Source organism: Leuciscus leuciscus (genome assembly GCF_965113295.1).
Source record: "Leuciscus leuciscus genome assembly, chromosome: 17".
NCBI lineage: Eukaryota > Metazoa > Chordata > Actinopteri > Cypriniformes > Leuciscidae > Leuciscus > Leuciscus leuciscus.
In genome coordinates, this window is record NC_138741.1 from 38,524,654 (window position 1) to 38,548,206 (window position 23,553).

Consider the following 23,553-nt stretch of genomic DNA (forward strand, 5'->3'; position numbering starts at 1 on the left):
CCTGGTGGTGAGGGGGCCCCAAGCAGCCGCTTAGTTCGCTTATGCCTTGGGCCGGCCCTGTGTGAACACAAATAAACCGGAGAAGACGTGAATGACTGCTTTATGAGTGATGATTTCTATTCAAAATCACGAACGTTACAGATTAATATTTTTTTACTCCTGTCATAAATTAAGAAATTAATGTCACTGCAAACCAGTTTAATCATAAACAGTCGTCAAATATCGAAGCTGGAGTCTTAAATCTTTCTAATGATGCTCAGTTTGTCCAGATCAAGTAAGAGTGTGATGTTTTAACGAGTAATGAATGTTGAACAACAATAATCTGGGGCCATCTGTGATCTTTGAAAGCGGTCAAACTAGTGTTTTTGGTGATCGAGTCCGGTAGGTGGCACTGTCACAAAAAAACAAGGTCCTGAAACGGCAGCCTCCGGTTGTGCAGGAATACTCTTCTCCTGAAACCACCGGAAGCGTTCGAACGGCCATCTTACGATTCCCTACCAGCAGATTATTACCGGGGGGCAGGGTTTCATAAAATATTGAAGCTTCCCCGGGCGCCGCCATTGATTAGCGGACCATCACCTGCTGTTAGCATTCCATTGACTCCCATTCATTTTGGCGTCACTTTGACAGCGAATAACTTTACATCTGAGGCGTTTAAAGACTCCATTTGTCCATTATTTATTTCTAAAGAAACACGAAAATGTATAAAAGGCTCCATTACCTTGTATCTTACATTATGGCCCCGTAGAAGCAGTTTTTGTAAAAATAAGCTAATGATTGCGTCATAACCACGCGACTCTCTGTCACACAGTAGAGAGATTACCGTATGGACAGGAGGAGAAGCTTGCGGGCAATCGGGGGGACGTGGAGGCAAAATGACAAAGTAATTCATCAGAATACTTAGCAAAAGTTTCTCCTGCTCCTAGCTCATGGACACCTCCTACTTACACTCTCCGTCTCTGCAAGTTTCGGAAGGGAATGATTTAGATTTCTCTTGGCACAGCTACTAGAAGACAGATGGGTTGCTCACGTCACATCTACGTCGTCAAGCTCAGTTTGAGTCTGCGCTGTACGCTCGACCATCAGGAAGAAGAGCTTCTAATTGACTTCACTTGTCTCCGTTGAAACCTATGGGGTCGCTGTGTCCAGTTTATATACTGTCTATGATTATTACAGTTATACAGAGATTGGTTGCTCCGACGGCACTTTTGTGCAGCATACAAGTGTAAAATGACATTCACAAAAGGATGTAGAAAAACTGCCCACAGGTTGTAATTCAAGCCCTATAGTCATTTATATGCACAATTGTCGCTATGCCCGTGTTGTTTTGAGCTATCCAGTAATTCTATATAGATCAGTGGTTGTAACACGTATATGTTTTTCTTACCATAGTTTAACTTCTTATGCTTCGATTGTATCCTCTAACTAGTCCACCTTTGATTATTGCAATGGCTGATTTAGAAAGTTATGTGCGGTGTATTATTAAAGTTAAATAAAGTAGCAGAGGCTATTATTATCAAACCGGGCATGCTTTGACGGCTAATTCGGAAAAGCATGAGATATTCCACATCATTTTTCCTCATCTCCCATTAAAACGGAAGTTTCAGGAACAGACAATGTCTCATATTTCATAGAAATACGCTTTACCATACATTGAAATGCAGCGAAAACTGCAACCCTATCTGCTTTTGTATGCCTAGGCTAAATATTATATAGTATATAAATATTATAAAGCCTATAAAATATACTGACCATTTATATCAGACAAATCGATTTTATAAATGTAACAATTGTGATCTCAGATAAATATAAAAATGTTTATTCATACTCTAAAGGGTCAGATACAGTATGTCTGTTTGAATCTCAGGAAGATAGGCCTACAGGTGAAACTCGAAATTTTTTGCAAAAGTTCATTTATTTCAGTAATTAAACTTAAAAGGTTAAACTAATATATTATATAGACTCATAACATGCAAAATTTGATATTTCAAGCCTTTATTTGTTATAATTTTGATGATTATGGATTACAGCTTATGAAAACCCCAAATTCAAAATTAGAATATTGTGAGAGCTATGGCAAGCCGTTTTAACTTTTATTCATTTCCAGGATATGAATCCTTGATATCAACAATTCAATGTTCACTAGTTAAAATGATAGTTATTGATATCAGGAATTAGATTTCTACTAGTAACAATGGCTATTTTTGATATCAGAAATTACATTTCCACTAGTAACAATGCTAATTCTTGATATCCACAATTAAATTTTCACTAGTTAAAATTATAATTCTTGATATCAACAATTGAATTTCAACTAGTAAAAACTATAATTCTTGATATCTGTAATTGTATTTTCACTAGTGAAATGTCACCATAGGCTGCCATTCAAAATCAATTGTTGATATCAAGAATTTATTTCTTACTAGTTGAAATTCCTGTTTCACATATCAGAAATACAATTCTTACTAGTAAAAACCTTGATTTTTGATATCAAGAATTCAGTTGTCACTAGTTGATCAATGTCTATTTTTGATATCAATAATTAAATTTTCACTAGTGACAATGTTAATTTCTGATATCATGAATGTGATTGTTACTAGTAAGAAAGCCATTTAAGATATCTGAAATAATATTGATATCAGAAATACATTTTCAGATATCAAAAATGAAAAATTTTACTAGTAGCAATTAAATTGTTGATATCAACAATATTAGTGACAATTTATGTCATGATCCTGGTTCTTTTCTCTTTTCTCTCTGTCTCCATCTGCTGACTTCTCTCTGTTCCTGTTTCTCCGGTCTCTCTCTCTCACCCGTTATCACTCACTCATCTCCTTCAGCTGCTCCTCGTTCTCTCATCCTCACACCTGCTCTCTATCTCCTGTCATTAGTCTCTCTATTTCTAGCTCTATCTTTCTCCTTTTCTCTGTCGGATTATTTTTGCCCGTCACGTATGTTCTTACAATTGTGTTCTACCTACAGAAGATTAGTCCAGTCCAGTCTTGTCCTGTCCCGTCTGGTCTTTATCTGCCGTGTGTTACCTGATTTGTGCTTTGCCCAGTTACCTGCCGTGGAGAGCAGCAGAGGGTCCGACGCCTCACCAGCTTCCCTGGCCTCGCTATATACAAGCCTTCCGGACCTGCCGCTTCAGTTGCCGTTTGAGTTTTCTCACAGTCTCTACCTGAACATTTCTATTGTGAACTTCCTTTGTTTGATCGGCCACAGCGGCTTTGTCTTATTTCTATTAAAGAACTATTGCACCTGCTTTTCGCCTTTTGGATTCACTCTCTCTCTGCATACCGTGACAATTTAATTATTGATATCAGTAATTCGAACTTTTACTAGTAACAATGTAATTATTGATATCAAAAATTATATTTCTACTAGTAAGAAATCAATTGTTGATATCAACAATTGATTTTGAATGGCAGCCTATTGTGACATTTCACTAGTGAAAATATAATTACAGATATCAACAATTACATTTTTGCTATCAAGAATTCAATTGATGATATCAATAATTAAATTGTTGATATCAACGATTACATTTTCGATATCAAAAAATGTAAATGTTGATATCAAAAATGTAATTGTTGATATCAACAATTCATATCCTGGAAATGAATAAAAGTAAAAAACGGCTTGCCATAGAGAGCTGTTTTCATAGTTGTAAACTAGTGAGCTCAGATTTTTCTCCATATAGTGACTTCAATGGGGTTCAACAGGTTGAAGTTCCAAATGTGAGTTTCAGTGCAGCTTCAGCCGAGGAATAAGAGTCTTATCTAGACAAACCAGCCGACATTTTATAACTAAATAAACATTTATATACTTTTAAACCACTAATGCTGGTCTTGCACTAGTTGTGATGCGAGTCGTGAAAGGTCACGAGAAAGGTCAAAGAAAGACATGAATATCTTGATTGACGTTGAAGAGAGTAAATTATCAGGAAATTTTAATTCTGAAGTGAACTCATCCTTTAAGATATCAAACATAGCATTGTTTTTTGTTCAGTGTATAATGTATATAATCGTTAAGGAACCAAAATTATCAGTTGGTTTTGATTCCCAACATGCATGTGTTTAATTCTGTGCATTAAGGTATTTTCCCAGTGTATAATCGCCAGTACAGCCATGACTCGATGCTTCAGCTGCGTTACTGTCCGGCGGCGTGTGTGCGGCCCGCGGATCTGGAGCTCATACCAGGAGTCACCGACAAAACACCAGGTGATCGATTCACACCGGCTGCGCTCGAGTCAACGCTAAGCCTAGTTCTGACATTAATCCGCACTGAGATACAATTTATGCACTATTCAATTGTGGTGCAACAAATGTACAGAGTTGATTACAAACTTATTAACTAGTAGTTACTAAGTCTCTAGAGTGGATTTTAATGAGCGTAACTGTGGACTGTGGACGAAGTGTTTGCAATGATGGTATTTCTTGTGTTTATTTCCAGACCCAGAAGACATGGAAATGTTCAGTAGAAGGTGAGTCAGCTGTTCAGGTTTAACAAGTCTTTCCCAAGCCATAATCCTGAGGAGAAAAGTATTAATCAGAGAATCGGCTTCTTCCTTGAGACACTTATTTAAATTGCCTTTTTTTCCTATCGCATATTTTAGTGATCATCGTAAATTAGGTATCATGCACAAAAGGCACTTATGGAGATTTTCCATTTACAGATATTTCCCTGCCCTTCTTTTCTCTGTAAAGTACGGGTTCACACAAACCCTACTTAGCAGTCAGATGTCCGTATGAACAAAGGCACAGATGCCTCAACAGGTCATATCTGCTGCTAAACCTATTTTAATATGCACCATTTTGCACTGTGACGTTTATATTTGCACCAGAACAGTGGATTGTGGCTTTTAAATCGAGTGCATTTGGACTTATTTTTCCAAACTGTCTGTAGTAAAACACTATAACGGCTCAAATGACGCTTTTTTTTCACCTGTCGAAGTGTATGAAGGAACTGACCGATCCCCACTTTTGCCTCCGACATGGAAAACAGACAAGATCACAGCACAACTGGCAAAATGTTGGTGACATTTATTGTCATGTAAACATAATAGCCGATATGGGGGCGCTAGTGAGCATTCAATGGAGTAAGACATGTGTAACTTAGCTCCTGTCTAGCTTCCTTTAAAATTATTATTTTATAGCGCATTTTCAGTGAATTTATTGTGGACGCCGTTTTCTAATATTCGTGACACCCCTCTGAACAACTGCCATCCGTATCAGTCTCTGCAATGGCGTCTAAGCTGCGTAAATATAAATACAGCGGCCCTGCGAGCACCAGGCCGGAGACAACCTCGACGCAAGCCAATACCGCCCCCGCTGATTCGCCTCCTATTTCGCATCCAGAGTCGGTGACGGACACGGAGGATTGGAAAGCAGATATTCTTACATCCCTGAGAGAGGATATCTCTGTCTTCATCCGTGCGGAACTTAAAAATGCTCTTGCTGAAGATTTTAGCTTCCTTGAGAATGAGTTAAAAGAAGTCAAATCGGAAATAGCGAACAATACGGCGGCGGTACGTGCTGAAATAGATAACATGAAGGCTACTATCACCGATGTGGAGACAGGAATATCATCATGGTCGGACGAGATCACTTCATTACAGGCGACAGTTGCAGAACTTAAAACAGAGCTGGCTAACCTGAAGGAAAAGAACGACGATTTGGAGGGACGGATGCGGAGATGTAACGTACGCATTGTGGGGATTCCAGAGGAGACCGGCTCGAGCTCTACCGTTGCTGTCTCTAAGCTGCTGAAGGAAATTTTAAACCTGGAGAAAGACATCCTAATCGACCGTTCACACAGAGGCCTAATGCCTAAAAAGCCTAACAGTAAGCCCCGGGTAATTGTCGCGAAGCTCCATTATTACCAGGACTGCGTTGAAGTTCTCCGCCGAGCCCGAGAACAAGGCCCACTTCGTTATAAAGGTGAACCGATAGCCATCTTTCCAGATTACACCGCAAGTGTGGCCAGAGCACGGGCCGCTTTCAACGATGTCAGGAACCTTCTTCGAGGCCGACGTGATGTTCGTTACGGGCTAATGTTCCCAGCCCGTCTCCGAATCTCCTACAAGGGTGATAACAAGGAATTTCTGGTCCCGGAGAAAGCAATGGCTTACGTGAAGTCCACGATTCAAGGCAAGTAAACATCAAACAAGTGAATTTAATACGCCATTCTACTAACGTTACTTTGTTTTGGACTTTGCCTTTTCTTTACGTCGACAAAGACCAATCCATTACAATTTTTCATCTCGTGGCATTTGCTTTGGTATTATAGTAAAGAACTATTAATATACATTTACATTTTAGCCTCTCTCTTCTTTGGAAACTGAGAGCGCAGGGATGTCACTTACCTTGGTTCAATACTAGTAATAAGAGACCAATTTGGGACCTTTTGGTTCATCTAAACGGTAATATTCCATGGCAATTGTCCTTCTTATGTATGCAGTAATAATATTCTACTGATGTTGCTCAATGTCAATACAATGTGAAGCGTTTTTTTTTTTTTATGTGTATGTATGTGTGTGTATGTGTATATATATATATATGTGTGTATATATATATATATATATATATATATATATATATATATATATATATATATATAATATGTGTGTGTGTATATACATATATATATATATTTTCTTTTTTTTACTATTTATTATTATACCTCCCCTCTCCTTTCTTTTTTTTTTTTTTTTTTTTTTTAAGCTGGATGGAAGCTGGTTTATTATTTGACACTAAAGTGGTTCTCCTTTGCCATAATATAATGTATGGCACATCTTGCAATGGGTGTTACAGCCACCAGGTTCATTTAGGTGGTTGGGGTGGGGGTCCTATCAGACTTGACTTTTTGGAAGGGTTTATTTTTTTGTTTTGTTTTATTTTTTTATCATTTCACTGTCTTATCTTGTGGGGTTGTGTTCTCAGTGTTCCCTTAACTAAATTTCCTAATGGCTAACACCAGTTCAGTGGGAAATGCAGGGTGCATGATTAATTTTATTAGTTGGAATGTGAAATCTTTAAATCATCCTGTGAAACGAAAAAAGGTACTCTTGCACCTTGATTATCTGAAGGCTGACATAGTGTTTCTCCAGGAGACTCATCTCCGGGTGGCGGACCAGATTAGACCAACAGGAGGATGGATAGGGCAAACATTTCATTCCAGTTTTAATTCCAAGACGAGGGGGGCAGCAATCCTAGTGCGTAAGAATATACCATTTGTGGTGTCTAATATAGACTCAGATCCCACGGGGCGCTATATCATTGTGATGGGAAGATTGTATGGACTCCCTGTTATTTTAGTAAACATTTACGCCCCAAACTGGGATGATAATACTTTTTTCACCCATACTTTCTCCCGAATTTCCAATGTAGATACCCACCACCTCATCTTAGGGGGGGACATAAATTGTGTCCTTTCTTCCAAGTTAGATCGCAGTTCATCTAAAGTGTGTCCTGAATCTAAGTCATCCCAAACAGTTAATCATCTTCTTCAGACATATGGTTTGACAGACATTTGGCGGTTCAGAAACCCTACCTCTAGGGGTTATTCCTTTTTTTTCTCCAGTACATAACTCATTTTCACGAATCGATTATTTTTTTATTGATAATAAACTTCTTCACATGGTTGTTGATTGTGAATATCATTCCATAGTCATCTCGGATCATGCCCCCTTGAAAATTGAGTTAAATATTCCAGGCACAGATCCTGGATACCGCCCATGGAGATTCAACCCCCTCCTTCTGTCGGATGAAACTTTTGTCAATTTTATGACAATCTCTTTCTATCCCACAATAAGACCCCGGGTATGTCTTTTTTAACAATTTGGGAAGCATTGAAAGCTTATCTGAGGGGGCAGATCATTTCGTATGGTTCAATGCAAAGGAAAGCCACCGTCAAACATCTTAGGCAGCTGACGGACGATATTTTGAAATTAGATATTATATACAGCCACTCACCTTCTGAGGATATACTTAAACGTCGTCTGTTGCTTAAGATGGAGTTTGATCTCCTCTCAACTTGTCAAGCAGAAAACCTTTTAGTAAAATCCAGACATGTTTCTTATGAATACGGGGAGAGGGCTGGGAAAATTTTAGCACATCAGTTGTCAGGCTAGAATAATAATAGCAATATTAACCTATCCAGAGAAGGTAAATATATAAATGGCTCCTACACCCCGGCCCCATAATTGTGAATGTTTACTTTAACCACAATTACCCAAATTACCAATTTTAACTAAAGGAGCCATTTGTGCAATGCTAATCTTAAGTAAAATCTTCTTCTCTTGATCTTAGGACATCTGTAGTCAGATCCTCTAGTCAGGACCTCATCTGTGACACTTCGACTTCCATCAATAGGCAGATCTTTGTTACTGGCCGTTCCAGCTGACCCGTTTTTGTTTTCAGCAGCACTGAGCGAACGAAACCTTTCTTGTCAGGGTATGTCTGCGTAATTTTTCCCATCAGCCAGGACCCTCGTGGAGCGACAGGATCCATTATGACCACAATGTCTCCAACAGAAAAGCTTCTTTTTGGTCTCATCCACTTCTGTCTCTCCTGGAGTAGTGGTAAGTATTCCCTCGCCCAGCGTTTCCAAAATAGATCAGATAGGAACTGCACCTGCCTCCATCTTCTCTTCAGATACAGGTCATCCTTACAAAAGAGCCCAAGAGGGAGGTGTGGCTTTGACTTTAAGAGCAGGATGTGGTTGGGTGTAAGTGCTTCGAGGTCATTCGCATCATCAGAAGCCTTTGTAATGGGACGACTATTGAGAATGGCTTCGACTTCACAAAGAATGGTATGAAACCCTTCGTCATCCAGTGTTTGGAGTCTGAGCGTGGAAGAAAGGACCTTTTTCACAAGACGAATAAGACGCTCCCAAACCCCTCCATGGTGAGACCCAGCTGGAGGGTTAAAGGACCATGTCAGACCATTCTGCAGTAAGACATGCTGAATCTTCTGTTGGTCTAACTCAGCAATGGCTTCCCTTAACTCCCGCTCAGCTCCTATGAAGTTGGTGCCATTGTCTGATGTCAGGTGTGTCACCTGACCTCTGCGACACATGAAACGGCGAATGGCATTTATGCATGAGTCAGTGTCTAAAGCATAAGCAACTTCGAGATGAACTGCCCTGCTCGCCATGCAGGTAAAGAGAACGCCGTAGCGCTTTGCTCTGCCCCGGCCCTTCTTCACCTCAATTGGCCCAAAGTAGTCGACTCCCACATTTGTGAAAGCAGGTAAGTCTGGCACAATCCTCTCTACTGGTAGGTCAGCCATTTTTTGTTCCCCCGTCTTTCCTTGGAGGCGGCGACAAACTACATACTCAGAGATGACCTTCCTGCAAGCAGAATTGGCATGAGTAATCCAGTATTGCTTCCTGAGAGAAGAGAGCATGTGATTTCTACCTGCGTGACCCAGCCTTTGATGGATATACTTTAAGATGAGTTTGGACACATGCTGCTCTTTAGAAAGAATGACAGGATGTTTTTCAATTTCTGGCATGGCAGCCCTACTAAGCCTTCCTCCCACACGCAGCAATCCATCCTCCAACACTGGGTCCAATTTGTAGAGGTCACTGTTTCTTTTGACAGATCCTCCGTTTTTCAAAACTGCAATCTCATCGGAATACCTTTCTTGCTGGGAAAAATAGATGATGGCACTTTCTGCCCTCTCAAGGTCACCTGCAGTCAGTGGCTGTCCACGAAGTGCCAATTTTTCCCTTTGCATTTCGGCATAAAGGTAGTCGCTTCTTCGGCCTCCATTATCGTGGCCAATGCCTTTGGAGGCTTCAAGAACCTTTCTCCTTTTGGACAGGGTTAGAAGCACATCTCTGAATCTGCACATCCATGCCACAGACGTTCTCAGCTTCTTAAAATCTGAAAAGTAGCTTAAAAACACCTTTGTTGCATTCAGTGGACGATGGGATACAAAGGCATTCACCAGTAGATCTTTCTTCACCTCCGGGTCACCCAAAGCGATTAGAGGTTGTTCCATGATGGTCTTAGGCCATTCCACCTCCCCCTCAAGAGAAAGTTTGGTCCCTTCAGCCACCGCCCACATGCAAGAAATTCTTCAGCACTTAGACCCCTGGAGGCCTCATCTGCTGGATTAAGTTTTGTGCCAATGTGTCTCCACTGTGCAACATCCGTTTCATTTCTAATCACAGCCACCCTATTAGCCACAAATGTATGAAACCTCCTGATCTCGTTTCCAATATACTTTAAAACAGTTGTACTGTCTGTCCAGAATACTGATGGGTATAAATCCAGCTGCAACTCCCTCTTCAGCATGTTGTCCACCCGGACAGCCAGGACAGCAGCAGTCAGCTCAAGGCGAGGAATTGTTATTTGCTTTAAAGGAGCAACCCTGGCCTTGCCCAAGATAAAAGCAATACTGACATGATTTCTCTCATTCTCCATCCTGAGATATGACGCAGTTCCGTAGCAATACTCACTGGCATCGGAGAAGTGATGCAACTGCAGGTGAGTAGGTGTTCCAAAATCCTTCGGCTTGATACACCGGTCCACAGTGAAATCAGTGATGTGATGGAGATCAGCCAGCCATTTAGACCACTGCTCGGAGAAGACATGAGGTATGTTGGCATCCCAGCCGATGTTCAGCCTACACATCTCCTGCAGCATCCTTTTAACAGGTAAAGTAAATGGTGCAAGAAAACCCAAAGGGTCATAGATAGACGACACCACAGACAATATGCCACGTCTTGTATGTGGGCGCTCTTCGATGGCTATCCTAAAGGTCAGCATGTCTGTATCTATGCACCAATGAAGACCAAGAGCTGTTTCGACAGGACTTGCCTTTTGATCCAGGTTAAGCCCCCTGGTGGTCTTGGAGCGCTGTGGCTGAGGAATACTAGCCAAGACCTCACTGCTGTTGCTTGTCCACTTCAACAGGAGGAATCCTCTCTTCGCACAGTCTTCAGTCAATTCATGCGCCATTTTTATGGCTTTAGCCTCTGATGACACAGATTTTAAACAATCATCCATGTAGAAATTTTGGAGTATTGTGTTCAGAACACTAGGTTCAAAGTTTTCTTTGTGGTCTTGCACAATTCTCCGCAGTGCATAATTCGCACAACTGGGCGAAGACACGGCCCCAAAGAGGTGAACTCTCATCCTGTATTGCATGGAAGCTTGTCTTGTATCGCCATCAGGATACCACAAGAAGCGTAAAAAGTCTGTGTGCTCCGGAGTCACCCTCACCTGATGGAACATGGCTTGGATGTCTGCCATCAGCGCTACTCGTTCTTGTCTAAACCTAGTAAGTACGCCAAGTAAGGTGCTTGTGAGGTGAGGCCCCTGCAACAGCTGAGAATTCAATGAAATTCCTTTAAACACAGCAGCACAGTCAAAGACAACTCGAAGGGTTTTCTTTTTTGGATGGTATACCCCATGATGGGGAATATACCACACCTTGCCGTCATCTCGCTTCAACTGCTGATGTGGTACAAGCTCAGCATACCCCTTTTCAATTACTTCAGAGAGGAAAGCTGTGTACTCTTGATGATAATCTTTGTTCCTCTTGAACTTCCTGCCAAGACTTAAGAGACGCTGCTTTGCGATGCTATAATTATTTGGCAAGATGACATCTTTAGCCTTAAATGGCAAGTCAAAGCAATAGTGTCCTTCGTCAAGCTGAATTGAAGACTCCATTATTTGCATAAATCTTTGATCCTCTCTAGAAAGGCAAACATCGTCTGATTTTTCATTGAAATCCTGATTGTATTGGGAAACCAATAAGTCTTGTAGCTTGGCGACTGAGATCCTATTGACAGTGACTTCAGGAAGGCCTATCTTGCCTTTACGCGGCTCACCACCTCTCAGCGGGCCATTCACGACCCACCCCAGTAGAGTCCTGACAGCATAAGGTCCTTTGCCTTGGCTATTTATTATTTCCCATGGTTCCATGAGCTTCGGTGCATTGGTGCCAATCAGCAATTCCACCTCTGCCTCAAGACTGGGAACTGTAATGCCTTTGAGGTATTTCCATCCCTCTAGGTCCTGTTGAGTGAGAATGTTATTTCTGCTCACAGGCATGGTCTTCTGGGTATAAACTTCAGGTAAGTCAAGGAAGTTTTCTTCATTTAAGCCAGACACCTCAAGACCACTAAGCAAGAATGTGTCTACAGACCTCTCTTGGCCAAGAGTACGAAGAAGAATGCTAGTCTTGACTCCTGAAAGATTCAGTTTTCTCATGAGATGTTGAGTACAGAAAGAAGCTGAACTCCCAGGGTCTAGAAAGGCATAGGTGTTCATAATCGTGCTCCCGGACTTGGCCTTCACCTGTACAGGCACAATGGAGAGAACACATTCATCACTTCCGGCCCCAGTATGGCCACATGTCTCCAATGACACAGATGCATTATTGACTGACACTTCATGTGTTTTAAGTTTAATGTGTAGGACAGTTGGATGTTTGTGTTTACATATATCACAAGTCAAAGGCTTATCACAGTCCCTGCTCATATGACCTCTCCTCAGACAGCTGAAACACACTCTGCCCACCTTCAAAACCTCCAATTTCTCCCTGTGTGACATCTCATCAAGCTGTGAACACTTCTCCACTGGATGCTAACTCTTACAAACACAGCATAACTCTTCGTCATTCCGTTGTGAAGCTGGCCCTCTGTGCTGTTGGTACCAAGCTGCTGATGTGGTTGATCCTAAGGTAGTATTGATGGCAGCAACAGTAGCTTGACCTCTTCCGGTATGTCTACTCTTTTGTTTAGAAGAAGAGTCTGATGGCGTACCCTGTAGGTCACCGAAGAGAGGATCAGACAGAATCTTTACCTGACGCTCAATGAAGGCCACAAAGTCTGGGAACATAGCTCTGTAGCCACGGCGCTCCTGTAGCTCCCAAGCGACAGACCTCCATTTTTCCCTCAGTTTATATGGCAACTTCATCATTATCAGGCGAAGATTGGATGGCACGTTCAACTCCTCCATATGCTGTAAATCTTCCATAACATTACAACAGTCCCTTAAAAAGATTGAAAAGGACTGCAGAGCATTAATGTCATCAACCCTCATCGTAGGCCACGTCATAGCCTTCTCCATATAAGCTACAGCAATTTTTATTTCATTTCCGAAGAATTCTTTCAATAGATTCTTTGCTCTCTCATAGCCATGCCCAGGAGCCATGTTATAGCAACTCCGAACCAGTTCTCTGGGCTGCCCTCTGGTATGTTGTTCAAGATAATAAAGTCATTCTTGTTTATCTGTAGTTTTCCTTTCAATTGCTTGCTCGAAAGCTCTAATGAAGGCAGCATACTTAAGTGGATCACCATCAAACTCTGGGATAGCTCGTGGCGGAAGAGAGGCTAAGGCTTGGTTCTGTACCAGCTGACCGATTATGTTAGTTTGCTGTTGCATAAGGTCATACAAAGTAGGGTGTTGAACATTGTCAACAGAGGAATGATGGTGCGACTGTGATTGCATACGTGTACTCCCTTGTGAGGTCAGTGGTTGAAATCCTGCTGTTGAAGCGTTGGTGAGTCTGGATCTGTCAGAAGACTGGGCTTGTGAAATATGCGGCCTTTCCTTAGGCCGTACAGCCAATGGCAGAGAATGGTCCCGTTGGAAAGAGACAGTTTTAGGAAGTTGCAAGACAGGAACTGTGTTTGCATAACTTGATGTTTGTGATTTCAAATGAGCATGAAGATAGGCATTCATGGCATCCTCTCCATTATCCTCTTCATACTCATCCACATCTTCACCACCACGCACATTTTCAAACACAGACAATCTAGCCGTAGCAACAGCCAATTTGGCCTCAACCTCTAGCTGTTCCTTTTTCCTTTTCAGCTTTGCCTTTTCCATTTGAAGGGCTGCTTCTTCAGCGTCAATGTCATGCTTTTTTCTCAAAGCAGCTGCAGACTGTAAAAGTGCAGCCCTTTCAGCCTTTGCCTTTAAACGCACAGAACTAATACTGGAAGCCTTTGAATGGACAGAAGAGTGATCTTTATGTTTTGACCCTTTACTTGAAACATTGGAAATACTATCTTCAGGCCTTATATCAACATTTGTTATAGACAGCACATCAAGATTCTCGTCATAATTTTTTGCAGCAGCATCGGCCAACCACTTCTTCACCTCATCCTCAAATGTATTACATTCCACTGTTTTATGTGCAAGCCAATGTTGTTGTTTGTCGTATTCAGAATCTGGCATAGGCATTTCCAGCAACGTAGTTTGGGTTTCTAAAGCCTCATTGCACAACGTGGTATATTTGTTTAGACATTTCTTCACATCAAACACAGTTTGAGATGTTATTTTTCCAGAAAGAACCTCATTAATCCTCTGCTTAATTTTATTAGCTTGCATAAGTTGGGATTTCCGATTTTTTTGCAGATTTTCGAACAACATTGTAAATCCCTTAGCTGTTAATTTTCTTATGCGTTTCCCCGAGTCATCAACAGCAACACTAGACTTATCAGAAATATAATTTTCATCTGTAGCCACAGAAGCAATTTTGGCTCTATCGAGCTCAGTTTCTTCCTCTGCAATCATCTTTATACATTAAGCGCATCCAGTTCAAAGCACTCAATGATAACAGCACAATTAATCTTGCTCATGCAGAGGCAACCAACAGCACACACAACATAGCACTTTCAAGTTTACGAAGCAACAACACTGAAACAGTCTTTCATTTCAACTTCGAGAGTCCACCTTTTTCCAATTCCATACATCAGCAGAAATATATGAAAGTGTATCCACCAGCTTTCTGTGATTGCGGTCTGCGTGAGGACTTACAGATGTTTCAATTATAACTTCCAGGCTCCGTGACAGGTAAGCAATCCAATGAGATGGACAATCCTTTCAATATCCAAGCGATCAGGCCACTCCTGTCCAGTTCAGAAGCATCTCCCAACGAAAAGGAATAAGTTCTTACTGTGTTGAGGCTATCCTATAAGCCTCGGCATAGATGGCATGGTGTTCTCAACGCGTAGCAGAAAATTCTGAGTCCAAACATTAACTCTCTTTGGGTGGTGTTCCCGTTTATTATGAAGGTAAAAAAGGGATAATTTACATAAAATGATACTTCACCCAGTGGTGAATATTAAAGTGCTGTCGTGCTGTTGGTAACCTGAGTGCTCACGGCTACGGTAAGAACCGTGTGTTCCTCGCCATCCACACCCTTTCCTAACTGATTGCAACACCTGTAAATATATCTACCTCCCAGTGACGTGTCACACATAGTGCAACACTCCCACCCAGTGGCTAGAATAATAATAGCAATATTAACCTATCCAGAGAAGGTAAATATATAAATGGCTCCTACACTGCCCTTGATACGTTTTTTCGTAACCTGGATATTCCTAAGTTAGACTCAGATTTGGCATCAGATCTAGAGAAAGACATTTCGGTAGAAGAGATTATTGACACAATTAAAAGTATGCAACATGGCAAGTCGCCAGGGCCAGATGGCTATCCATCTGAGTTCTTTAAAAAAAATTCAGACGTACTTGCCCCTCTGCTCCTCACTGTATTCAAAGAATCATTGTCCTCAAATTCTCTCCCTCACACTATGCGTGAAGCAACTATCTCTCTTATTTTGAAGAAAGACAAGAATCCCTCTCAGTGCAGCTCCTATCGTCCGATCAGAGCCATATAGAGAGAGAGTTGCGACAACGGAAGTTCAAAATGCTTAGTTGTCACGTGATTCGCGTAGACCTCAGATAGTTCCAGGAAGTGCTTCAGCGCCAATTCAAATCGATGGAGTTAGAGAGCAGAACTTAGATTTTTGGTAGTTTGTAGTCAATAAATTAATTGATTTACAATATGTATATAATACACTGATATGTGAATGTAGTATGTGTTTGTAGTTACAGTAATTTTATTTTTAAAAGATACAAATCTGCTAGTATTTAATGTTTATAGTGGTCAACCAGCGTTGCCTGCCGTTTGTTAACATATTTCTGGCTACGTACGTTAACTGTTACCTTGGTTAAAGACCGTGTTGCAGTTGTTTTGAAGTATTTCAAGTATTTCATTTAGTTTCGCGTTTAAAGTCTATGTAGAGAGAATGGTGTCGTCTTAGCGGCCCCTAATTTAATAACAAATGATCGTTCCGACGGAAGCGAATCAATGAACAATAACTTTAGCTGGAAAATAACTTCATTAAAGAACCGCTATAAAGCAAAAAACAATCTCTGTTACCATAAATTATACGTGAATCTCTGTAAAGCTGCTTTGAAACAATCTACATTGTTAAAAGCGCTATATAAATGAAGATGACTTGACTATTTATTGTTCTTAAACTAGAATATTTAAAGGTATCACGTAATGTTCACTATGGTTTCACAAGGACAGAGACTTGCAGGTAACAGGTGATTGTCTTAAAAAAAATCCATCGCAAACAAGTAAAATGTAGAATTTAATTAAGTGAAATTTCATTAATCTTAATGTTTACAATGCTTATGAACCCCATGCACTTATTACTGTATACATTAATACATAATATATTAATGTATAATATTACATTTTCAAACAAAACATGATTATACACACACACATTATTTCATTAGTGTCCATGTGCATTTACTTTTAACATAATTTGATAAATTCATGACCTACATCACTTTAATCTATAAAACCTATTTATTTGGTTATTTTATTATAGTAATTAAAGTATACATGATAATGCATCGTCCAGAGGAGCCTTAATGATGAGTGAAAAGGGTTGTAGATCTCTCAAATACTGGTAAAAACTGCTTTCAAGTATGGGTTGGTTGGTACACTTTCCATGTCAGGTGAATTTAAACATTTAGAAATGTTTACAGCTGAAACTTGTTTAAATTTCAAAAAGTCAAAGTTCACTACTCAAAAATATACATTACATCAGTTTTAATATATATATATATATTATACTTTTGCATTGATTTAGCACAATGGGATTTATAAATGACTAATAAACTGCACGTCAAGCATGTTGTCTGTCATTTCCTCTATGTTGTTCTTGTGGTGTCTGACACAGAGGAGAAAATATGCTGAAACTGAAGGTGAGGGTACAGCGTCAGTGCAGGGAGTCTTCATGATCCACTGAATCCCTTTGAGCTTCTTGTGTTGAGAGAGATAAAGGAGACAAAAACGGGACAAATTATATACATATTATTGTGTATTGTGTATAAGTATTATTCCCCATTAAGTCTAGTGTGATTTGTTTTTTAAAATGGCTTGCTGCTTTTAAGCATTGTTTTTAATCTCACAAATAAACTTCCATTTCCCTTTCCCATCAATCCAAAAATCAGCTGAGCTGAAACATAATATAGACAGTCAACAGAAACACAATGTCTAAAAAACTCCACCCATACGTTTTTGTTACTCCAAAATGCAATCTAAAATAATGTTTTTGTTTTGTTTTGTTATTGCACATTTAATGAGGAATGAAACGGATATTCTCATTTTATCACTTCCACATATCACACTCTCCAATGTTATATTTAACCCCTGTTTAGAAGCCTTTCCCTCTTATTACACAACAAAGGATAAAACTGCATTAATAGAACGGGTTTAACCATTAATAGACTGTTCGTGGTTTGTTATGCGCTAACGTTACTAACTTTATCCAATGACCTATCTTTTATCTGATAACGTCCCCTAAAACTACTAATTTAGAGAGCAATAATCAACTAGCATGCTTTAATACAAGTTAATTTGATTCAGATGTACTGATAATATACAATCGTATTCTTTAAACGTCTTACCTTTTATAAAAGTCCATCACAAACGGTCTGCTCTACTGCGCTGCTGCTACTTCCGGGAACTATTGAGGGGCTCCACGAGCCACCATTGCTGTAAAAAAGCGTTCCATTGTTGTCAATGGAGTTGTCGCAACTCTCTCTCTATATGGCTCTGCGTCCGATTTCCCTCCTGAACTCTGATGTTAAGATTCTTGCGAAACTGCTAGCCCGACGTATTGAGGCGCTTGATCCTTCCATTATTTCCACAGATCAAACTGGCTTCATAAAGAATCGTTACTCTTTTTTTAATGTTAGGAATCTTTTAAATATTATTTACAGTCCCTCCTCACCCGACATACCAGAGATTTTGATATAGGCCTTTGCTCGGGTGGAGTGGGACTACCTCTTCTACACTCTAGGTAGATTTGGATTTGGCCCTAATTTTATATTGTGGGTTAAGATTCTCTATTCCTCCCCAATGGCAGCGGTTCGCACTAACAATCATCGATCTGCCCCATTTAGTTTACAAAGAGGTACCAGGCAAGGCTGCCCGCTATCCCCTCTTCTATTTGCCATCGCAATCGAGCCACTGGCTATAGCTGTGCGGCAAGACACTTTTATTAAAGGAATTCGTAGGGGAGATGTGGAGTGCAAAATTTCGCTCTATGCGGACGATTTATTGTTGTATTTATCAGATCCTTTGTCGTGTCTCCCTAAATTAATGAATATATTGGAAAGATTCAGTAAGATTTCTGGCTATAAAATAAATTTTCAAAAAAGCGAGTTAATGCCAATCAATGCAGCTGCTTCACTTATCTATCCCCATTTCGATTCCTTTTAAAGTCACCACCAAAAAGATTAAATATTTGGGGATCTGGGAAACACATAATTACAAGGACCTCTATAAAGCTAACCTCCTGCCCTTGATAGAAGGTCTGAAACGGGATATCAAACGCTGGGACCTGCTGCCCCTCTCTTTAAGTGGTAGAATTAATACTATTAAGATGAATGTATTGCCTAAGTTCCTATATGTGTTTCAAAATCTTCCTATCTTTTTGACCAAATACTTTTTTAACTCCATAGATAAACTTGTATCAGCATTTATCTGGAACAACAAAAATCCTCGGATTCGGAAAAGTGTATTACAAAAGCCTCGCACCTTAGGCGGCATGGCACTCCCCAATTTTATGTTTTATTACTGGGCGGCCAATATTAGAGGACTGACTTATTGGATGAGGTATAATGATAGCTCTGACATCCCTAAATGGCTTAATTTGGAGAAAATCTCCTGCAAATCTGTCTCTTTATCCTCTTTAATATGCTCTGAACTTCCAATGCCTGAACCTGCCTCTCACTATTCCTCCAATCCTATTGTGTCACAATCCTTAAAAATTTGGAATCAATTTAGAAAATCATTTGCTCTTCGTAGCCTCTCCTTATGTGCCCCATTAAGTAAAAACCTTATGTTTACTCCTTCAATATTAGATAAAGCCTTCGATATCTGGGTTAAGAGTGGGATCTGTACATTACAATATCTTTATATTGAGAACACCTTTGCATCTTTTGATGAGCTGGTTAATCGATTTAAGATTCCCAGGTCCCATTTCTTTAGATTTCTGCAAGTACGGAATTTTTTGGTTTCACATACTGATTGTTTTCCTTCACATCCTCCTGCATCTCTATTAGACTCTGTTTTTAAGGTAGTAAAAGGAAAAGATCCAATACAAGTCATTGGTAGAATTTATAATCTCCTGATTCAGCATTGCCTGACAGATTTAGATTACCTAAAAAATGAATGGGAGAAAGATTTGAACGAACGAATTTCAGAGACAATGTGAAAAAAATTACAAAAATTATTAAACTCTAGATCTATTCATCATCTATTTGTCAACGTCATGTGGTTGTACAATTCAAGGCGGTACACCGGCTCCATTGGTCGAAGGTTAGGTTATCTAAATTCAGACCAGAACTAGATCCTATTTGTGATAGATGTAGGCAAGCTCCTGCAAGCCTTTTACACATGTTCTGGACATGCCCAAGTTTGTATAACTTTTGGAAATTGATTTTCGACGCATTTTCAGAAACAATAGGATTCCCAATAGAACCATCTCCTTTTCTTGCTTTATTTGGTGTTACACCACAGAACATGCACCTGAGCAGCTATAATTGTAAAATGTTGGCCTTTTGCACACTTCTTGCCAGAAGATTAATATTGTTTAAATGGAAAGACTCTCTTCCTCCCACTTTTTCTCATTGGATTAAGGAGATTATGCAGTATCTTAAACTAGAAAAAATAAGATACTCTCTTCAAGGGTCTGTCCAGAGATTTTATGCAATCTGGCAACCCTTCTTGACATTTGTTGAAAAAATCAAGTAGAGAATACAGTCCCAAAATTATATATATATTTGTATCTATTTCATGTCTATGTATATTTATGTATCCTTTTCTAATAATTTTTACAAGTGTTTCTTTTTTTTATTCTTTTTTTTTTTTTTTAACTGTATATATCCAATAATTTTTGTCTGATGGGTAGAGGGATGGGTTGTGTTGGGGTTTTGTTGTACACTGTACTGTTTCAGTTCTCCTTTGTTTGTTTTTTTGGTATGTTGTAAAATCTTGAATAAACAGACCTTGTTAAAAAAAAACAAAAAAACATAATGGCCGATATATTGCGTCACCAAAAATGATTGAGGTCATGTACATATATTGTGCGATAAGTCGATATATTGATTATTGCCAGAGCCATACATTTAATCTATAGTTTTATTTTGTACCATAATTTCAGTTCAATGCTGTACATTTCTAGCGCTTCACATCTGGAAGCTCATTGGTCAGCTGGTCCTTATGGTCCATGGAGAAAACGAAGAGAAACTCAGCAGCCGTTTGAAACACCAGCCGCCTCATTTATAACCGTTGCGTCGCACAAAACAGGCCCTGAAAGAGTCGTATGCCACTTCCCACGCTCAAGTTGTGATTTCTAAAAGCAAACTTGACGGGAGAATGTGCGGACCTGTAAGAAAAATCTGACCCATGCGTACGAACATTCTGTAGACGTTTGGCGACACCGATGGTGAGCTGAGGGACTGACGGCATAAATACAGTCCTAATCATAAATACAGTGCATGTTCACAATAACAGTTTAAATTAATAAAATAATGATTTAAACTATGTTTTACATCTGATATACACATTTAGATTAAATATGCCATTCTCATTAATGGAGTTAAGCACTTAACCTACATGAAATCATTACTGAGAAGTTACAACATTCTAATAAATATAAATATTTGCAGTGGATGCGCTGCTTTTGAACACTTTTCCTGTGGCATTCTGTGTTTTAATGTTTTAATACAGCAAGAATTAAACATGGTATCACGTGGATGAATATGCATATGCAAATGATATGCAGATGAGGATATGCATAGTAAAACGAGGCATTGTAAGCGCCATATATGGTTATTTCGGGGAGGAGAATCATGAGCGCACAATCTTCCGCTGACTGGGATTTATAAAGGGAATTCTGTGCAGGTTCTGGCAGACGCACGGTTTTATAAGTCTGAATATTCTTTGCCGTAAGCCATTTTTGGCTTTCGTGTGAACATACACTTTTAGTAAGGATCCTACGCACAGTTATGTACAGTTATTATGACCCCAGATCAGAAGCATCTGCTGTTCCTCACATGAATCTGATTGTGTGTTTGCAGGTTCGGGCTCACCTTACATCACACGCTGAGCCTGGCGTCAGCTTACAGCGAGGTGCGTCCCGACACTCAGACCCCTGCGGTCTCCACACTGAACTCAGACGGGGCGGCCATGGTCGACTACATCTTCTACTCCACCCGGAGGAGCGGATCTGCTGGAGAGGAAGGTAATGACCTGAGCTCCATCAACTATCATCCAGCATGAAGATGAGCTCAGTTTAAGGCTTCGTCTACATTAATCCGGATACATTTGAAAACGCGCGTTTTCGTTTCAAAACGCTTTCACATGATCCGTTATTAGATAGTGGCAACACCCAGGGGCGCGGGAAGAGGTTTTAGGTTGGGGGTGCTGATTTTTTTTTGGGGGGGGGGGGGGGGGGGGGGGCGTCACCACTTTTGAATGAGAAACAATATCAAGACTATAAAACTCGTCAAATCTCCGCGTATCACAACAAACGTATCAGTGAGAACACTTGTTCAAATAGCACACACTTAAACCTGACTGCACATCACATTTTTTACTTTATTGATTCTGCTTTTATTCGTAACGCAATGGACCGGTCAACGGGACATAAATTAATCCTTAAAGGATGGGACTGTATGGGACATTTGCACAAAAATAATAAATAACTTACCGTAGCCTATTTTATAAGTCGCTCCAGAGTCGCATATCAGTCAAAAAATGCGTCACGAGGAAGAAAAAACATATAGGCCTATAGCTTAAGTCGCACTGGACTAAGTCGCATTTTTTTAGAAATTTATTTCACAAAAAAAAAAGAAAAAAACATGTTACAGACAGTTCTCAGCTACGGACGTGAGCGCTCTAAAGCGGCACTAAACGAATGTTTTAAAACTTTCACAGAGACCTCAAACTGAAAGCACAAAGCCTGTCTTTAAATTTAATTTCGTTTTGTATTAATTGTATCTTAATTTTAATCGATGTTTCATCAAAAAAATTGTCTGGTCTAATAAATAAGAAGGCTATTAGAAAATAGGCTATTAGAAAATCGTCTCATAATGAACCGAAACTCAGCGTAGGCCTATAGCCTATCGCATCACAGACCTGAGACATATAGATAGCTTGAAATGTCTACTTTTAAGCAGAACAATTCAAAACGAAAGAAAACAGACTGCGCTGCTTATGTAATTCGTATGAAATGTGCATTTCTCTCTGGCGCTGCGAAGATCGCGATTCGTCAACTTCGTGGCTATAGCCCACACTGACATAAAAAAAAAACTGTTTTATTAGTAAACAATTAAAATGTCTCCTGCTATATTTTACATATTTGCCTGTTCCTTACAAAACACTAACAGTGGGGTTTTTGACTGTTTTTTTTTTTGTTTTTTGTTTTTTTTGCAGCTGCGGACAAATTCTTTCGACACACACACACCTACACTCTGCGCTTATGTTTTAAAAACATAATTTAACATATATAACAATTTTTAAATAGCCCACTTAAAGTGTTTATTACAAATAAATGACTAAATGCTAAAAATGAATACATTTTAATGAACTAACATATGCATTGCATTTACAATTCTGTGAAAACAGGGGGTGCTGCAGCAAAAAGAAAAAGGTTTTTTTCTATTCAGAAGTTGGTGGACGTTTTGCGCGAATATTATAGTTAAAGCAAAGAAGGAAATATAGAGGTGAGTAAAGTTGTTAATAGCCTATGTTGTAGGCCTATTTGTATTAAATGCATTACAGAAGTGTAACGTTAGATCAGCTAATCTTAACCTGGCCGTTTGTTAGTTTGTGGCAGTTTGAAAAAGGATCAAATTATGATCAACAAACTCATGGTGCTGAGTATTTTTACTTAAACAGGGATGCAAACAGCGCGCTTTTCTGCGCCTCTTTTTCACGTCAGTTTGGGTGACTTGGGTCTGAGAGGGTCTGATTATGATTTCACAAAGTCATCTGAAGCCATTCCATAGCTTAATGTGAGGGACAGAAGTCTATTTACATCATTAAATTAAAGTTTATGGAAACTTGTTTTCCCTCATCTGTCAATCATTCTCCATTCAGTATTCAAACAGCGCGCGCGCCTCGTCCGGTTACAGCAGGATGCACGGTAAAACTCTCTCCAATATGATATATTCACATTATAATGCTTGATCTGTAGATAAAAGGCTGTG

General features: G+C 39.7%; 1 protein-coding gene across 1 annotated transcript; it reads left to right on the plus strand.

The window, feature by feature from the left end:
• Window positions 1–4,098: 4,098 nt before the first annotated feature.
• LOC309478989 (protein angel homolog 1-like) lies at window positions 4,099–21,622 on the plus strand (the record flags this gene model as incomplete). The annotated part of the gene is made up of 3 exons (XM_082142834.1): window positions 4,099–4,223; window positions 4,456–4,486; window positions 21,421–21,622. Exons 1-3 carry the CDS (start codon window positions 4,139–4,141, stop codon window positions 21,620–21,622), a joined length of 318 nt encoding a protein of 105 aa, XP_081998960.1. The 5' UTR covers window positions 4,099–4,138.
• Window positions 21,623–23,553: the final 1,931 nt, after the last annotated feature.